Consider the following 19954-nt stretch of genomic DNA (forward strand, 5'->3'; position numbering starts at 1 on the left):
TGGATTTCAGAGTGGTAAATTCAGTTCAAATTTTAATTGGGATTCAGACAGCTGTTGAGGTTTCTACATGTGTACAAGGAGTTTTTGATCCCACAGCAAGACCCCTGTGTTATTCCACAGCCTCTCCCTCCGGAGAGTTGATCTAGAGAAAAATTGAATGTGAAGTAACTACTGTAAATGTCTTGCAGGGAATATGTGGAAGGTATATGTATTTATATTTATTTATTTATTTATTTATTTTATTTGATTTTTATACCGCCCTTCTCCCGAAGGACTCAGGGCGGTGTACAGGCATAATAAAACCGACAATACAATATACAAGTTTAAAATACGATTTAAAAAACTTATTTAAATTAGCCCAGTGATTAAAATTTACCATACTAAAACCCCGTTTAAAATTAATAAATTTAACATTAAAATCCCAATTTAAGCCAGCCCCGCGCGGATAAAAAGATGAGTCTTGAGTTCGCGACGAAATGTCCGAAGGTCAGGTATTTGGCGTAAACCCGGGGGAAGCTCGTTCCAGAATGTGGGAGCCCCCACAGAAGGCCCTTCCTGGGGCCGCCAGCCGACATTGTTTGGCGGACGGCACCCTGAGAAGTCCCTCTCTGTGGGGCGTCAGGTCGGTGGGAGGCGTGTGGTAACAGCAGGCGGTCCCGTAAGTACCCAGGTCCTAAGCCATGGGCGCTTTAAAGGTCATAACCAACACCTTAAAGTGCACCCGAAGGCCACAGGCAGCCAGTGCAGTCTGCGCAGGAGGCGGTGTTACATGGGAGCTACGCGTAGCTCCCTCTATAACCAGCGCAGCTGCATTCTGGACTAACTGAAGCCTCCGAGCGCACTTCAAGGGAGCCCCATGTAGAGAGCATTACAGTAATCCAAGCGAGAGGTAGCGCGCATGAGTGACTGTGCATAAGGCATCCCGATCAAGGAAGGCGCAACTGCGAACCAGGCGAACCTGGTGGAAGGCCCTCCTGGAGCGGCCGTCAAATGGTCTTCAAGCGACAGCCGATCATCCAGGAGGACACCCAAGTTGCGCACCCTATCCTTTGGGGCCAGTAACTCGCCTCCAACAGCCAGCCGCGGCTGCAGCTGACTGAATCGGGGTGCCGGCATCCACAGCCACTCCGTCTTGGAGGGATTAAGCTTGAGCCTGTTTCTCCCCATCCAGACCCGTACAGCTTCCAAACACCGGGACAGCACTTCAACAACTTCATTGGGGTGGTCCGGGGTGGAAAAGTACAGCTGGGTGTCGTCAGCGTACTGCTGGTATCTCACCCCGAAACCACTGATGATCTCACCCAACGGCTTCATGTAGATGTTGAACAGCAGGGGCGAGAGAATCGAATAATTCGGAATAACATTCAAATGATATTATACTTGTACAAAATGTTAAGCATGGTATTTTTTTAAAAGGCTAGCTGGTTAATTTGAAGAATTGCCAACCAAATTTTGAATAAATATGTAGAGGCTTCTAATTATGACAAACAATGGGCTTAAGCATATAATATATTATTGTGTCTTCTCGAGTTTATTCTAAACAGAACAAGAATAATATATCAGAATGAATTCATGTTGGATTCACCAGTGCTGTAAATAAGACATGACACATCAGCATGCTTCATCTGAAAATTGTTACACATTGCAAGCAAATGTGAAATTGTATTTATTGGATTTATAGCCAATGTTTCATTCAGAAAAGAGTATACTAAAATTTATAGATTCTAAAGTTTCTTTTTATGTATAGAGTTAATACAATGAGGTTTAAACAATAGTCAGAAAGCCTGCCTTATATTCGACTACTATTTAATTTATTCCAGATGAGAATAAAAAAACATTATCCCAAAGGTGCTTTTTCAGAAGGCAACTAGACTTTTCTTGTTTTTTCTTTGAAGATGTTTCACTTCTCATCCAAGAAGCCTCTTCGGCTCTGACTGGATGGTGCGGAATGGAAGGATTTATATGCCTTGAAGTCAGCACAGTGCCTTAATGACTCCGCTAAAAGGCTGCAAATTACCAGCTGTCTGCAGGGAATATAAATCTTTCCATTCCCTACCATCCAGTCACAGCTGAAGAAACTTCTTCGATGAGAAGCGAAATGTCTTCAAAGAAAAAGTCCAGTTGTTTACTGAAAAAGCACTTTTGGGGCAACCATGACCTGGATGACTGAAAATCTCCACAGACAAAAAAGCAAGTCCTTGATTTACAACTACAATTGAGAATAGAATTTCTATTGCTAAGCAAGACAGTTAAGTCTGTTGTGTCATGACCATTTTTGCCATGGTTTGTTAAACAAATCACTGCAATTGTTAAGTGAATCGCACTTAAGCAAGACAGTTAAGTCTGTTGTGTCATGACCATTTTTGCCATGGTTTGTTAAACAGATCACTGCAATTGTTAAGTGAATCGCACCATCATTAAGGGAATCCAGGTTTCTGTATTGGCTTTGCTTGTCAGAAGCCAGCTGGGAAAGTTACAAATGGCGAACACATGACTCTCTGTACACCGCAACCATTGTAAATGCATGCCAGTTGACAAGCAACCACATTTTGATCACATGACTTGACAAGGCTGCCATGGTTATAAATGTGAGAAACAGTTGTTAAGTCACTTTTTAAAATGCCACTGTAACTCAAAACTAAATGAATGTTTGTTAAGTCAAGGACTACCTGTAATTAAAAGAAATTATAAGCACATGTGTTTTTCAAAAAAGCTGCATGAAATTATAGTTACATACTGACTAGAATGAGTTATGTTCACTTTGTTAATTCCCCCCCCCCTTCATTTGTATGCATGTCTGAAATCATCAATTGGTAGCTGTGGTCTACTGTATGGATTCTCAGACTGAGGTTTACTGCTGTAATCCAACATTTCGCTTAAAAGCTCAAGAAAATGGGACAGGCACATAAAAGTACTGCAGCTGCCTGATAAGGAAGGACCTCTGTCAGCTGCAATGTCTCTTTACCTTTATAGACTAATTATCACTAGCATGTACTTTAGAACCCTTTAGAATAACTACCACAAAAAGAAATTAGATCTCCTTTATGTAGAAAAAGAGGAAGTGAAATATGTTGATGGATGAATATGAACAGTGGAAGAATATTAATTTAGGAACTGCAAGAATGCATATTTATGTTCAGACCTACTTTACGTGTGAAGGATTTGCACCTGCTCTTCAAATAACCCCTTGCTTCATTCCTCCCTTATTTTACTGATACCAAATTTTAAGAAACAGGTAACTATTTACCTCTGTATTGTCAACAGAGGTATCACTTTCATTTTGCCAAAAACATCCAAAAGATGGTAATAGAATATTTTCAGATGCTTTCAAAATACTCTCCTCCACATGCATGTACACATGCATGATTTCATAATGGCCATCTGTGGGGTGGTAGGGTGGAAAAATGGTTAAATGTGTTTTGTGATCTTGCGGTGCCTATCCTTTTTATATTTCTGTTGCAGTTACCTAAGGCTTGGGGCTCATATTGTGATGTTATGTTTCATACTTTTGATAAATTCTCAGGTTTCTGTATCTGTTCCTGGTCAGTGCCTTTCTTAATTTAGACTTGAGAACAATTTGTAAATGTAAGTTTGGTAAAATATGAATTCATATTATTATCAGCCCTAATCAATCTACTCTAGAATGAAGACTTCATTTATCTATGTTCGCACTATGTGAGTTATAGATCGGGGTCTCCAACCTTGGCAACTTTAAGACTTGTGGACTTCAACTCCCAGAATTCCTCAGCCAGCAAAGCTGGAATTCTTGGAATTGAAGTCCACAAGTCTTAAAGTTGCCAAGGTTGGAGACCCCTGTTATAGATGATTATTTCTTCCTTCCCAGACTAAAACTGAGCAGTCACCCAGCTAGCTTCCGTTTCGGAGGGAACTTGTATTTCTTCACTCCTGGTCCAGCACCTTAAGCATTACACCAGCTCTTACCAGTTAATATACTGTATATTATTTGATTTCCCCCATAATAGTCTATTGTATATTTCCCATAATATACAGCATGTTTGATCAGAACGTTTCCCAAAACTTTCCAATAAAACATGCAAAACAAAATTATTGTGAGTTATCTATCAAGTTCGCATCAGCTATCTTACGGAGATGCTTCTATTGTCATAAGAACCAAATATTTCTTTTAACCTATAAAAAAATCCTAGCAAATTTCTTTTTCTAGCTAAATTCTTAGAGCTCTGTGGAGAATTGTATCTGCTATAATCAAATTAGCTTCTCAAGAAGCTTTGCAAAAGATTTGGGATTGGAAAACTACTTCATCTATATACAAATTTGAATAATTATAGATGTGTAATTTGTATGTTACATAAAACAAATCCATATTTGATATCTGCCAGATGACATATTAGAAATTTTAGTAAGTAATTATACGGAGATAAGGATTTCTCCCTCTCTATATCAGTAATATTTTCCATTCGTACTTTATGAAAATATTTGCAGATCCCTCGCATCCTGGATATAAACTGTTTCAACTCCTACCCTCAAAACGACGCTATAGAGCACTGCACACCAGAACAACTAGACACAAGAACAGTTTTTTCCCGAAGGCCATCACTCTGCTAAACAAATAATTCCCTCAACACTGTCAAACTATTTACTAAATCTGCACTACTATTAATCTTCTCATTGTTCCCATCACCCATCTCCTTCCACTTATGACTGTATGACTGTAACTTTGTTGCTGCTAATCCTTATGATTTATATTGATATATTGACCATCAATTGTGTTGTAAATGTTGTACCTTGATGAACGTATCTTTTCTTTTATGTACACTGAGAGCATATGCACCAAAACAAATTCCTTGTGTGTCCAATCACACTTGGCCAATAAAATTCTATTCTATTCTATGTCTTGAAATTTTGCCAAGTCTAAAAACTAAACTTGGCAAAATTCTCTTGGGAGCGTTTTTAAAAAAAGAATTGTGCTTGCTTCTGCTTATATGGGGACATATGGGAGTGTTTTAGACTTCAGTGCAACATTTGTTGTTTTTTTATACCTGCAGGGTTTAATGGGATATCCAGGACCAAGAGGGATACAAGGGGAGCAAGTAAGTAAAATAATCATGATTTGGTGCACCGTGTATTAATCCCAAATATTTAATAAGCTCTTCATGCTTGCTTGCTTGCTTGCTTGGCTGGTGGTCAAATGTCTTTTGTGGGAATATGGGCCAATGTTTAATCCTGCACACCAATTAAAATCTCACATATCAGACAACTATTGCTAATCAAAATAAAAAGCAGTGATGTCATTGGTTTCAGTTCCGAGCTTGGCAATTTGGTTGCAAACATTTCATCCCCATTGGAGGAGACTTCTTCAGTGTGCTTTGGATTGTGCTTGTTTGGGAGAATACTAGCCTTTAAATACTTTTCTGAATCCTGGCCTGATTTCGGATTGTGTGATTGACTAGCTGTAGTTGCCGAGTCATAGTCCTTGGTTTTAAGTACCATCTGGGTGATGTAAATTAGTGCTGCTGTTGTTATTCAGGTGTCTTCTGAGGGTGTCATGGTCTGGTTTGGGGTTGATTTGATGGGCTGCATGTGATGTGGTCTGATTTCTTGTGATCTATTGAATTATAACTATAACTATGATAACAATAATAACAACAAGAACAACAACAGAGTTGGAAGGGACCTTGGAGGTATTCTAGTCCAACCCCCTTCTCAGGCAGGAAACCCTACACCATTTCAGACAAATGGTTATCCAACATTTTCTTAAAAATTTCCAGTGTTGGAGCATTCACAACTTCTGCAGGCAAGTTGTTCCACTGATTAATTGTTCTGTCAGGAAATTTCTCCTTAGTTCTAAGTTGCTTCTCTCCTTGATTAGTTTCCAGCCATTGCTTCTTGTTCTACCCTCAGGTGCTTTGGAGAATAGTTTGACTCCCTCTTCTTTGTGGCAACCCCTGAGATATTGGAACACTGCTATCATGTCTCCCCTAATCCTTCTTTTCGTTAAACTAGGCATACCGAGTTCCTTCAACCATTCTTCATATGGTTTAGCCTCCAGTCCTGTAATCATATTTGTTGCTCTTCTCTGCATGCTTTCTAGAGTTTCAACATCTTTTTTATATCTTGGCGACCAAAACTGAATGCAATATTCCAAGTGTGGCCTTACCAAGGCATTATAAAGTGGCATTAACACTTCACGTGATCTTGATTCTATCCCTCTGTTTATGCAGCCCAGAACTGTGTTGGCTTTTTTGGCAGCTGCTGCACACTGCTGGCTCATATCTAAATGGTTGTCCACTAGGACTCCTAGATCCCTCTCACAGTTACTACTATTGAGCAAGGTACCACATATACGGTACCTGTGCATTTTATTTTTTTGGCCTAAATGTAGAACCTTACTTTTTTCACTGTTGAATTTCATTTTGTTAGATAGCACCCAATGTTCTAATCTGTCAAGATCCTTCTGTATCTTGAGCCTATCTTCTGGAGTGCTGGCTATTCCTGCCAGCTTGGTGTCATCTGCAAATTTGATGAGTTCCCCATCTATCCCCTCGTCCAAGTCATTGATGAAGATGTTGAAGAGTACTGGGCTTAAAACAGAGCCTTAGGGTACTCCACTGCATACTTCCTTCCATGTGGATATAGTTCCATTGAGGACTACACATTGAGTGCAGTTGGTCAGCCAGTTGCGAATCCATCTGGTGGTGGTGCTGTCTAACCCACATTTTTCTACTTTATCTAGTAGTAGGTTATGGTCTACTTTATCAAATGCTTTACTGAAGTCCAAGTAAATTATATCGACAGCATTCCTCTGGTCTACTAATTTTGTCACCTTGTCAAAGAATGCAATAAGATTAGTCTGGCATGATCTGTTTTTGAAAAACCCATGTTGGCTTTTGGTTATTACTTTGTTTGCTTCTAGGTGTTCGGTGATTCGTTGCTTGATTATCTTTTCCAGAATCTTCCCTGGTATTGAGGTCAGGCTGATAGGTCTGTAGTTTGCTAGGAACCTGTTGGATTTTCTACTTGGTGCAGAGTTTGTCTCCCAGTTGATGTCAGGATAGTTAAAATCCCTCATTACTACTGTGATGTGCTTCCTACATACCTTAGTTAGCTGACTAGCAAAAAGTTCATCTATTTACTCTGTTTGGTTGGGTGGCCTATAGTATATACCTATGACAATATCGTTTTTCACCCCTTTAATATTGACCCAAATGCATTCAAGATAATTTTCATCATTGTTGTGCTCTATTTCTGTAGAGATGTAATTATTTCTTATATATAGTGCAACTCCACCTCCTCTTTTATTTGGTCTATTTCTTTTAAATAATTTATATCCCTCTAGCTGTATGTTCCATTTGTCAGTTTCATCCCACCAAGTTTCTGTAAGGGCAACAATATCATATCTGCCCTCATTTACTTGAATTTCTTATTCACCCTGTTTATTCCTCATACTCTGTGCATTGGTGTATAGACATTTGAGTCCGTTTTGATTGACCTTGTGTTTACTGCCTGACTGCCCCTACTTTCTTGCCACCTGTTTGATTAGTGCACATGGTATGGCATTCACTATTAAATGCTTGGTTTTGCTTAATAGCAGCGCTGATAATCTTACCCACACAGACATCTATGTTACATGCACTGATAACCCTATTAATTTTGGATTCCTGGGGACAGAAATGTTTTGTATCAATTAATTCTCTGTCCCCACTGTTCAGTTTAAAGGTTTCTCCAGAAAATCTGTGAATTTATTGCTAAGTAACTCAGACCCTTTCTTTGATGGATGCAATCCATCTCTTTTGCATAGTTTTTCGTTGGACCAGTTGCAGACATCATGACTAATAAAACCAAAGCCTTCCCTTTTACACCACTCCTTTAGCCACACATTAAACTCCATTATACGCTGGCCTTTACCTTTTTGTTCTTTATATACTGGTAAAAGCTCTGAAAAGATAAGCCTACAACTTATACTACTAAGTTCATACCCCAAGCTCTGGAAATCATTCTGCACAGAAAGTACATCCTTTTGGGACAGATCATTTGTACCAAGATGTATAATAGCATCAACATCACATTCCTTACTGGCATTCTTGACTATCTTAAGAATACACCTTTTGTCTCTGCTGGCAGTAGCACCTGGCAGACACCTGACCTCTTTCAAAACCTCCATATCCTTTCCTAAATTTACATCCCTTACAATTGAATCACCAAACAGAAGGTAGCTTCTCTTTTTGGATACTGTGCTCTTCTTGTGTGACTGATGCATAATACCTGATTCACACTTTCCCCTTTCCAAAGTAAGTTCTTCATCTCGGACCATGATCTCCTTGTTTGAGTTATTAGTATCACAACTACCTTGGCCTGTCACTTTAGTGTCCCTGTTAAGGTCAGCAAGGGCACTATATCTGTTATACTGGGACACTGCAAAAGCTTTGTGTTTATGGTTCACAGCTCTCAGCCTGCCAGATCCCACGGTTATCCATACTGCCCTTCTCCTGCAGGATCTTTGTGGTAGAGGGGCACGGCAGCTCAATAGAGTGGAATGGCTGAATTGGGCACCTAATTTCTGCTTGGAGAGCACAGATTTGAGATTCTAGATAGGTAATCTGTCCACGTAGACTACTAATTTGTTTACAAAGAGGACAGTACCCAAATTTGAAAAGAGTATTACACTGAACTAAACCAGTCATTCTGAAATAGAATAAAATCACTATCTCAAGTGGAGTAACCCTGAATATATAGTTCAATTTTGGTTTATAGTTATATGATTATATGGGCCACTTTTCCTTTGTGCTCACCTCACTCCCTGCTCACAGCTAGCAGCTTCTCCCACTAGCCCCAGCGCCCCAACTATTTGCAGCGTGGCTGTTCATTGGTCTTTAAATGCTATCTTTGGGATTATGGTGGATGTTGTTCTTTTGTCCTAAGTGTAACTTTCAACTGTTGTAACCCAGGTGAAGTCAAGGAGAGAAAGGGAATTCCTGGAAGCCTTCTTTTCCACCAATAAATCAATAAACAGACACATTGACATCAACCCAATCTACCAACCACTTAGAATGAAAGAACAACATCATTCACGATCCCAAAGGCAACATTTAAAGGCCATCAAACAGCCACATTGCAAATAAACAATAACTCAACAGATATAACTTTATAAAAATATAACTTTATAAAACTTTATAAAAGTTATAACTCAACAGGCGTGCAAAAGAGCACAAAAGTGCCTATCGTTCCTGTCCTATTGTTCCCTCTATATATATATTTTCTCAATGATATGTTTTTTTTACTTATGACAATGTTTATGTATACTGTTATGACAAAATTAAATAAATAAATAAATAAAAAAGATCACAAGAAATCTGGTGAGATTCGAACTGCCAAACTGCAGGCAACCAGCAGTCAACAGAAATATCCTGCAGTACTGCATTCTAACCACTGCGCCGCCTTGGCTCAAATCAACCCAAAACCAGACCATGACATCATCAGAAGCATCTGAACAACAACACCGGCACTAATTTACATCACACAGATGGTTCTTAAATCCAACAACTATGACTCAGCAATTACTTCCCCAGACAAGCACAATCCAAAGTGCACTGAAGATTTCTCCTTGAATGGGGATGAAACGTTTGCAACCAAATCACCAGGCTCAGAGTTCAAACCAACAACATAATTACCAGCCCAAGCTACTAATGTTCAAAGACATTTAAAAAAACAGTGAGCTGGAGAGATAGGTCACTAGTAAATTGCTTAGATATTTATGATTTAATGATTCAGAAGAAGGCAATATTTTTTAAAAATGAAAACATGTTCAACTGTTACAGATTTTTAATTGATTTCAACTACAAAAACATTCGTTAATTCATTAAATTTAAAAACATTTGCAAATTACTGAAATGTCCAATTGTTGTTTTGGAATAATAGAATAGAATTTATGTAAAATAATGTAATAAGTCAGGGGTCTGCAAACTTGATTCTTTTAAGACTATGGACTTCAACTCCCAGAGTTCCTCTGGGAGTTGAAGTCCACAAGTCTTAAAAGAGCCAAGTTTGCAGACCACTGTAATAAATAACAGGCTACCTCTTGCTGTTAAAAAGAAAACTAGAGGAATTATAACTATAATCACTATTCACAAATCTGTCATTACTCCAACACTCCAGAGACTTTTGAGTCACTAAAAATAGGCATTAGCCTCAGTTTTTGAATTATTTCATTAGGATATTTGATGAGAGTTGGAATTAATAGCATTCAGTTGTAGATAACCAACCCATTGCTACTTTCATTTCAATCTAAATAGCAGTCATACAGCTATAATCAGCATTAGTTTGTGCGCTCTGCTCTATAAATCCCACTCTACTCTCTAAAGTAAAAATACAATTTCTTTTATTTTTTTCCCCTATGCTCTAGTCCAAACGTTTCCTAAAAAGCCAGGCTAATCTATTTTTCAAGATCTACAAAATGCCCATGCTCTTTCCCTCACTACTTTTGAGTTACATTCTCCATTAGTGTAAACTTAAATGAAGACTGGACTTGTAATGAATGATTTCATACTTACATAGATGATTAAACTGTATTTTTTCTTCTTCTCAATTTAGGGAATTCTAGGAATGACTGGCAACCCTGGGGCTCTTGGTTACCCTGGCAGGCAGGTGCAGTAACTACACTTCAAACCTAAATTACCAGAAATAATACTTTTTGAAAAATACATCAAGATAGCCCTATCGAATTTAATTTGTTGTTTCCTATTTAATGTATGTAGTTTGTTTCCAAGTATACTTATTGCACATAACAAAAAGGTTAAGGGTAGGGTTCTTCTAGAATCAATCCTATAATAAAAATATTAGCATTATATCTAATAATCAAAGAAACAAACAGGCTGCATTTTTAAAAGAAACAGAAGTAGTCAGAATTCTAGGGTCCTTGCTGGAGCATCCATTGCTTGAATTTGGCTCGCTCCACCCACAATAAACACTTTATAGCAATAGCATTTAGGCTTGTATACTGCTCCAAGGATGCAGTGGCTCAGTGGCTAAGTTGTTGAGCTTGTCCATTGAAAGGTTGGCAGTTCAGCGGTTCGAATCCTTAGTGCCGCGTAACAGGGTAAGCTCCCGTTACTTGTACCAGCTTCTGCCAACCTAGCAGTTCTGAAGCACGTAAAAAATGCAAGTAGAAACATAGAAACCACCTTTGGTGGGAAGGTAACAGCGTTCCGTGTGCCTCTGGTGTTTAGTCATGCTGGCCACATGTCCATGGAGACGTCTTCGGACAGCAGTGGCTCTTTGGCTTTGAAACAGAGATCAGGACCACCCCCTAGAGTCGGGAACAACTAGCACATATGTGCAAAGGGAACCTTTACCTTTACCTTACTGCCCCATAGTGCTTTAGAGCACTATTTCAATGGCTTACAATGTAGAAGAATTATTTGCATATTGTTCCCAATAATTTGGGTCTTCATTTTATTGACCTTGGAAGGATAGAAGGTTAAGTCAACCTTGAGCTCCATCAGTATCAAACTCCAGGCTGTGGGCAGAGTTTGCCTGCAATACTGCGGTTTAGAATAGAATAGAATAGAATAGAATAGAATAGAATAGAATAGAATTTTATTGGCCAAGTGTGATTGGACACACAAGGAATTTGTCTTGGTGCATATGCTCTCAGTGTACATAAAAGAAAAGATACGTTCATCAAGGTACTGCGCCACCAGGGTTAGCCACTGCGCCACCAGGGTTCTTTATGTTATTTGTACTAGCATTTCTAGTTTATAGCTACCCCCAAATATCAGAACCATAAACCAGGGTGATACTGTGTGATCTATGATTCAAGCTTTGGAAAGAGCAAGCAAGAATTGGGTTAGGATAAGCCAGGAATTATCCTTATTGGCAAATTCTTGTCTTGTTAGATATTCTTACAGGGAGGTGATATGGTGAAACTTATGAATGATTGATAAAGTCAGAATGTTCTATAATTGTTGTTTTGTGAAAACAAAACAAAATATTCTAGTAGATAAAGTATAAACTAAATAAAATTTTATCTAAAGAGTATAGAAAAACATAATGGCAAAATATCATATTAGGGAAAGATGTTAGAGGTCACTTATAGGTATTTAAGTTATTTCTACTTTAAATCTATGTTACTATAAATCTGTCTTTTGTTTAATTCTGCCCATACAATATCAATCTTAATAGATAGTGATCAGTATTCTTTCATGGAAGCTGTGGCAATGCTAATATTTTGTACATTTATTTTTTGCTCAGTTCAAACTATATAAGAACTACTGTGTTTACTCCCCATTTCTTTTTCCGTACAAGGCTTTTCCATCATATGTGTCATTGGAGGCGCATCCTATTTTTTCAGCTTCAGATAATCATTCTGATTGGAGAAATTTATTATCATAATAACATTTCTAGAAGCTGGATGAATATTAATTAACTTTAGGCACTTCTCTTAAGCAAAATGTTATTCAGAATGCTGGTCACGTAATCTAAAACATGACTGTTTCATGGAAGAAGCTAGATCCTGAATCAACACTGTTTTTTAAAAATCTGTTCTCAAGTGCTGTAATTTTCATAAAACAATGAACATTCTTTCTAATAAACTAGAGAAGTGTCATAAAACTTCCTTTTCATAAACAGAGACTTTAGTTCAGAATCTAAAAACTACACAATAGACATTTTTCCATTCACTAAGTTATCCAGAACAGTACAGTTGAAGAGAAAGCACATTCTTACTTATCAAGATTTCATTCTAAAAAAAACTTGTAGTTTTAAAATGAAAATCCTCCCAATAGTATAGCTGGGGGGGAAATCTATCATGTTAAGGAGAAGGTATATCAAAGTTGCAGTTTTCAATACATGTATATCAAAAATCATTGCTGATTTGACATAGATGTACAGTAGCTATTTAACAAAAAAAATTTAAGAAATAAAAATTAGCACTGGAGTGATTTTTGCTTTTTCAGTAATAACAGTGATGAATTTTAAAAAGTGCAATGAATAGAAGATGAGAGACAAATGCATAGGAATTAACAGCAGTCTTGTAGGGTGATGTCTTTGTTATGGTTCTGCAAAAACACAAACTTAAGTATACTTAGAGCCCATTAGAGCTCTGTCCTCAAAGGTAAGAAAAAAGTCAGCTCCCAGCTGCATAAAAAAAAATATGATGCTTAAGGATTAACAGCTCCTTATGTTGCATTAATCTCCTTGCTGATCTTTATAGAGAGGAAAAGGATTTTTTTAAATCAGATAAATGGAAATATAATTGTCTGGATTCGTTATAAAATAATGGATATGACTGGTGATTGCAAAAACAGTTTTCTCATCCAGATACCCGGATTAGTTTCAACTTTGTTTTTGGCTTCTATAGCAATAGTTAAATAATAAACTATTATCATGGACATACAGAATTAAAACTTTACAATACTGTTTCATAGTTGATTCCATAACTCCCTAGCAATATGCTAGCCATTCTTAAAGAATAAGAATTTAAAAGATTTGGGATGGGCATATTGGTATTATATTGATTGGGAAATATATGGAATCACATCCAAGTTTAAGTTTATTAAAAATTCTTGTAAAATCCTATTAACCCAAATATTTTATTGAAGTAAGAGTGCAAGTCTCATGAATATTTGACTATAGCGAAAAAGGAAATAGTACCCATACCAAAGGAAGTATATATCTTTTACAAGCCCTCTGAGAGCCATATTATAAGTACCGAATGTTGACTTTCACAGACATGATTTCAAAAAGCATGTTACCAACATTGCAAATTAATAACTTTAACACCTTTTAAATATATTGTTTCCTTGTTTGAAAAATAATGTAAAAGACATATTTTCTTGTGCTAGGGTTTAGCAGGACCCGAAGGCAACCCTGGCCCTAAAGGTGTAAGAGTAAGTAAGCATTATATGCATGGCTTTTTTTGCTCAACCATAATTTAACATAGGGCTAGAGATATTTCATGCAGAGTTGTTCTTTCTCTACTCACTGATTGATTCTGGTTCATAAAATGCGTTTCATTAAAATATGGCTTTTATTCTCATCCTCATCGTTTCCAATCTGTTCATGCTAATCATTCGGTTTTGGGGTGTGTGCATACGTGAATAGAAACCTTTTTGTGCCTGATATATTGGTTTTATATTAAATCCTTTAGTTTTATATTAGAAGACTACATAAATAAAGGCGTGCTTATAGGCTCTTCCTCTGTAGTCAAATAAAATCAGAAGTACAGATAGTCCTCGACTTATAGACCACTTTTGACCCAGTTCTGAAGTTATGACAATTCCCCCCCCAGTCACATGACTGCATTTTGTGTGCTTGCCAGTTGGTCCACATTTACAGCTGTTTGCAGCATCGCACATCACCATGTTTTACAATGTTTTTGCCAAAACCCGACTTATACTTCCATTCTTTAGGCAAACGAGCCCAGTGTGAACAATTTGTTTACTGTGGTGCTTACAGTACTTAAGAACTACTGCAAAAAGGTCATAAGATTGATTTGATCATGTGGGGACCTCCTTTATGAACATCACAACTTACTACTGTGAAGGACACTGGTCATAAGTTGAGGACAGGCTTCTGGGTTTCTGACATAAAGCCTGTTATCGCAGCTTTCCCCAATATAAAATTCAAGCTACACAGCAGGCACTTATTAGGGAAAATTACTTTTTTCTCCTGTACATTTTCCTAAATTTAGAATTAACTTTCACCCTGAATAGTGAATCTGCTAATCAAGCAAAAGTATCTGGGCCATTTATGTATTTATTTTACATGCCTGCCTATCTTGCAAGAGTGAATTTGAGCAATGTATAAACAACAGCTACAACAATAAACCATGATGCCCAGGATAAACAATGCATCTCAGTTTTTAAAAACTCATCTCAGCGGCACAGCTTGCCTGACATTCTGGACCACTTAGACCTGTTCCAAACATTCTGGAAAAAAACTGGGACTGGAGAAGTCATAAAGTTTATGTTTTAGTTGTGTTGGTAAGCTTAAAAGTTGTATATAATGTGTTGGGGAAGAAGTTTCTCATGTTCTTGTTTTTCTATTTATAATTCCAAAGGGTTTCATTGGATCTCCAGGAGTGGCTGGGAATCCTGGACCTGAGGGAGAAAGAGTAGGTTTTATAGAATACATCTTTATTCATATTTTATGGAAATTTATGCTCCAACCAGTAGTGGGTTCCACTTACCTTCACTTTGGAACTGAGTGCTCTCACGCTGTGCTTCTGCGCATGCACAGAACCTTCTGCTCATGCGCAAAGCATCAGTGATGACGTCTGGGCAGACTGCAGTTGGGCAGAGTCTCCTGCTGCTGCCATTACCAGACTACCCGAACCAGGGCGAACCAGTAGAAACCCACCACTGGCTCCAACTCTGTTGAATGATTGCATTGTGTATGGAAACAGTCTGAAAACCTGTCTAAAATGAGCAGATAGATTGTTATTTGAACTGGCTGTAATAGTTACATTATAATGCCATTGTGTTGCCACCCATGCATGCTAGTCTGTTTCCAGACTAATTCAGACTTACATTCTTGTAAAGCTTTCAACAATTTAGGGCCAGCTTATATGAAGAAGCTTCTCTTCCCTGGAAGGACCCCTCTGTCATAATCCTTATTGAAGCATAAATCTAGTTAAAGAAATCATGATGATCTATATAATTGTTTAATCTTTTACAAATGGAATGCCTCGTGATCTTATTTCTAAGGGTATCTTTGGTGTCCTCAGTTACTTTGCACAGTATGACTAACTATTGACTAAACAGCAATGTGGGTAAATCATAAGAATTAAGAATGAGCTTCAACAATGCTACCTTGAATATCATTAATAGTTCAAAATGGGCAAAATGAAAAAGTGTGAAAACAAATGTGAGTAAACTGAGTTATCTTTGCTCAACCAAAACTATTACCGTATTTTTTGGAGTATAAGACACACCTTTTCCCCCCCAAAAAGAGGGTGAAAATCTGGGTGTGTCTTATACTCCGAATTTAGCCCCACCCAGCTTCTCAAATGGAGGTTTCAGAGACTGAAAAAAGCTTCAGAAAAGAAGCTCCCAAACAGAGCTTCAGAGGCTTTTTTTCTGAAGTTCTGTTTTGGAGGCTTTCAGAGGCAGAAAAAAAAAGCAAAAAAAAGCAAGGCACAGAGCTCAAGGAATCTGTTGCTAAAATTCATCTCTGGCAACAGCTGATTGGGGGTATTCCGGGAGGCCAATCCACCTGCCAATCAGCTTTTTTCTTATTTTCCTCTCCAAAAACTAAGGTGCGTCTTATACTCCAGTGCGTCTTATACTCTGAAAAATAGGGTACTTTTGAAAGAAATTCAGAAAGAAATTCTAAATTGGTAATGGTAATTCTAAATAAGCACAAACAATAATAAAATGAAAGAACAATGATAGCAAGCTGTATCTAAGTAAACCTGTAACTTCTATTGAAAATTTACATTTTATTATTTTTTTCAGGGTATTCCAGGCTTACATGGAAAAAGAGGTATAAAGGGGAGAATAGTAAGTGACAAACATTTATTTCATTGTATGTATTGATTGACAGCTCAGTTTATTCAGGTTAAATTTATTTCTAAATATAATGAACTTCAGTAGTGCTTCCTGCAGATAAATAATTATAGGATTACAGCATAACATTTCCAGAATTCTGGATGACCAGTAGATGGTAGCAAAGCAACACAGAAAGCTGTAACTCTATGCTGCCAACTAATGAAGAGTTCAGATTTTTGCAGTCTGGATCTGGTCTCCCTATTGCAGCTTATGGTAAATGTTCTTTGTATGTTCTGCATTAAAGGGGTTAAATGCTATTTATTATTTTTATTTTTTTCCTTACATGAATTGTAAATCAATTTGTAAGAAAATAGAGCATAACTGGGGAAGATGGGCAGAAAGAAACATCCATAGTGCTAAACATCCAATGTGCTAAAACTCAGTGCTTTTAAATTATAAAATCTTTTTCAGAAACAACATTGATCAATAGCATGTTGATCCAATTTTTCTTTGGGAGGCAGTTTCAGAGATACGCTACTTAACTGAAGAATTAGATACAGAATTAGTTCTTAGTTGAAGAATAGATGTCATTTAAAGAGGGTGCAAAACTTTTACTTCAATTACAAATTTCCTGGTGATTACAGAAAATACATGTCTGATTGTCCACATGCCCTATCATCTTTCTTTAAAAATTTTCTTGTATTTGTACTGCTTACATTTTTGCAAGAGTTTCACAGGTATTAGTTTTAAAAATGATTTATTTAAGAAAGAGATAGCTTCTGGGAAACAATTTGGAGTATTTGTTTTAATAATGCCAATGAAGGGGGAGGGAAACTTCAATAGATTAGTTTTTATTAATAAGAAATTATAATCCAAATACCAAATGAATGTTATGCTAAGATATTTTATTCTTCCAAACTTGTATTTTTCCATAGTATGTACATTTACATCCCAATTGGAAATTTTTAGTATATGTTAAAGTGATAACCACCTGGATTATATATGATACATAGACTTTGCAAATTTCATATTAGGCCAATGGGGTAAAGGCTTTTTTATAACTAGAAATTAGTATGATAGAAAATGCTTACCTTCTGCTGTAACTACAAAAACAATGCATTGTTACTTCTAGTAAAATGTGAATAGGCTTCTTCCTTGGGTAGTAGCATTAAAGTTGGTGGTATTTAACTTCCTCCAACAATTGCAAAATATACCTATAGTAATTTATGTGCGAGTGTGTAATATATGAGTGTATGCGTGTGCTTGTGAAGGTACATAGCAAGCATGTGGAATTAATTGTGACTGGGGAACTGAACATTGTTTTCTTAGCCTTTTTAAATGAGTTAAATTTGATAATCAAAGTATTGCCTTGATATATTAGTGTCAACCCCCCAGAGAGACCACTGACCTTGAAATACAACTGGTCAGCATTACTTGGTACTTTTTGGTACTATTTTAATCCTTGCTCCCATGGACACAGATTTCCTATTCAGTGAATGCAAATTGGCAGTGCTTTCAAAATCAATCTTTATCACAATTATCTTCTGCTCAAAAGCTGCCCCTGTGTTTTCAGTGATTCAGATGCTTAGACAAGTTATGCTTTTAGCTAAGTAGCAGATTCAAGGAAAGGATGCCCTTTTATCGCTTTCCTCTTTCCACAATAAAAGTGTCAGCTTGTTAGATTAACAAAAACTTGTATATAAAAGCTGCTGCAATAGATTTCAAAGCATGAGTGTGTAGTGTCTTAACAATTGCTCCTATTTTGTTATCCGTTGTAAACCTGTATTTTGGGTTTTCTGATAGAATAGGCACATGCATATACTGTATTTGATTAACATTCTATAGAAGACTTGAATAGCCTTCAGATTTTTCCTCCTGGTTTGTTTGAGTGTCATGGGTTCTCTTGGGTTTTCTATATTTCTTTAGGTAGGTGAATTTTGGTGATCATGTGACCATGGGATGAGGCAACTGTCATAAGTGTGAGCTGGTTGCCAACCACCTGGATCATGATCATGTGACTGTGTAGGTGCTGGGCAATCCAGTATTTCGAGGACAAGTGGTTGTAGGTGCCACTTGTTCAGTACCATCGTAACTTTGAATGATTCCTGAATGAATGGACATTAACTGAGGACTATCTGTCTACATTACTTTGGAAATGAGGAATTGGCTTATCTTACACAATATCCATGCTTTTGAAAATGTGCTAAATAAAAGATAATCAACTTGAGACTACAGGACTCCCTGCACAACACCGCAACTAGTGTTGAAATAAAAAGCAGCAAATTCCAAGTCCGGCTATTTAGATATAATTCCACCTATTTTGAATCATCGTCATTCCCATGACCACCACAGTGACCACAGCACCCAGGTCTGCCAGAAATACTAGAACCACCTCTCAGCTGCCAAAAGATAGTCTTTCCCATTCTGACTGAATATATTATTTGACTAAAGGATGGCTGTTGTCTGAATGCTCCATTAAGTTAAAGGTAAAGGTTTCCCCTATCCAGTCTCATCTGACTCTAGGGCAGGGGTCTCCAACTTTGCTCCCTTTAAGACTTGTGGACTTCAACTCCCAGAGTCCCTCAGCCAGCTAAACTGGCTGAGGAACTCTGGGAGTTGAAGTCCACAAGTCTTAAAGAGACCAAGGTTGGAGACCCCTGCTCTAGGGGATGGTGCTCATCTCAGTTTCTTAGCCAAGGGAGCCAGTGTTGTTCAAAGACACTTCTCTAGTCATGTAGCCAGCATGGCTATATGCCAAGGTGCACAGAACACTGTTACCTTCCCAACAAAGTGGTACTTTTTTATCTAGTCGCATTTGCATGCTTTGGAACTGCTGCTAAGTGGACAAGAGCTGGGACAAGGAATGGAGCTCACTCTGTTGTATGGTGCGCAGGTCTCGAACCTGGGCTGTCAGCTTTCTAGCTGACAAGCTCAGCGTCTTTATTCACTGAACCACTGCACCCCTTCATCCATTAAGTTACGGTAATGAATCAAGCACATTAAAAGTTTCATCTGAAGCTGCTTTGAAATAAATAAATGGTTATATGGATAACCCTAATGATATTTTTAATAACCAGCAGCTGAACTTCAAACCGGTTGTGGTAAAAAGCATTTTATGTTGGATGATACAAATGTTCTGTTACTGAGTTGCATGACCATTCACGCATGTCAGATTTTATGGGAAGCTGCTGGAACAAAAACACCCAGTACATTCTCCTGAAAAAATATTTGCATTTTCGAAGATGCCAGAGAATAAGAATATAATTATTACCAGATTATTTTTTCATTAGTATTACAATACTCTTTTGCTGTTTTAACCAGGGACTGCCAGGTGATTTTGGAAACAGAGGCCCTCCTGGTCCTGATGGAAGCCCTGTAAGTAGATGTTATTTATTTATTATTTATTAGATTTTTATCTATCTTTATTACTTTAACTCAAGTGGCAAACGAACTTAATACTCCTTCCTCTTTTATTTTCCTCACAATAATCC

At 37.5% G+C, this 19954-nt stretch overlaps 1 protein-coding gene across 1 annotated transcript in view; it reads left to right on the forward strand.

The window, feature by feature from the left end:
* The window catches only part of COL24A1 (collagen type XXIV alpha 1 chain), a 169416-nt gene that overhangs the window by 54487 nt on the left and 94975 nt on the right, over positions 1–19954 (forward strand). Inside the window, exons 8-13 of the mRNA XM_058174721.1 lie at positions 5025–5069; positions 10567–10620; positions 13818–13862; positions 15035–15088; positions 16431–16475; positions 19785–19838. Coding sequence (XP_058030704.1) covers positions 5025–5069; positions 10567–10620; positions 13818–13862; positions 15035–15088; positions 16431–16475; positions 19785–19838 — 297 coding nt within the window. The remainder of the gene's footprint in view (positions 1–5024; positions 5070–10566; positions 10621–13817; positions 13863–15034; positions 15089–16430; positions 16476–19784; positions 19839–19954) is intronic.

Source organism: Ahaetulla prasina, chromosome 3 (assembly GCF_028640845.1).
Source record: "Ahaetulla prasina isolate Xishuangbanna chromosome 3, ASM2864084v1, whole genome shotgun sequence".
In the NCBI taxonomy this organism is placed as follows: domain Eukaryota; kingdom Metazoa; phylum Chordata; class Lepidosauria; order Squamata; family Colubridae; genus Ahaetulla; species Ahaetulla prasina.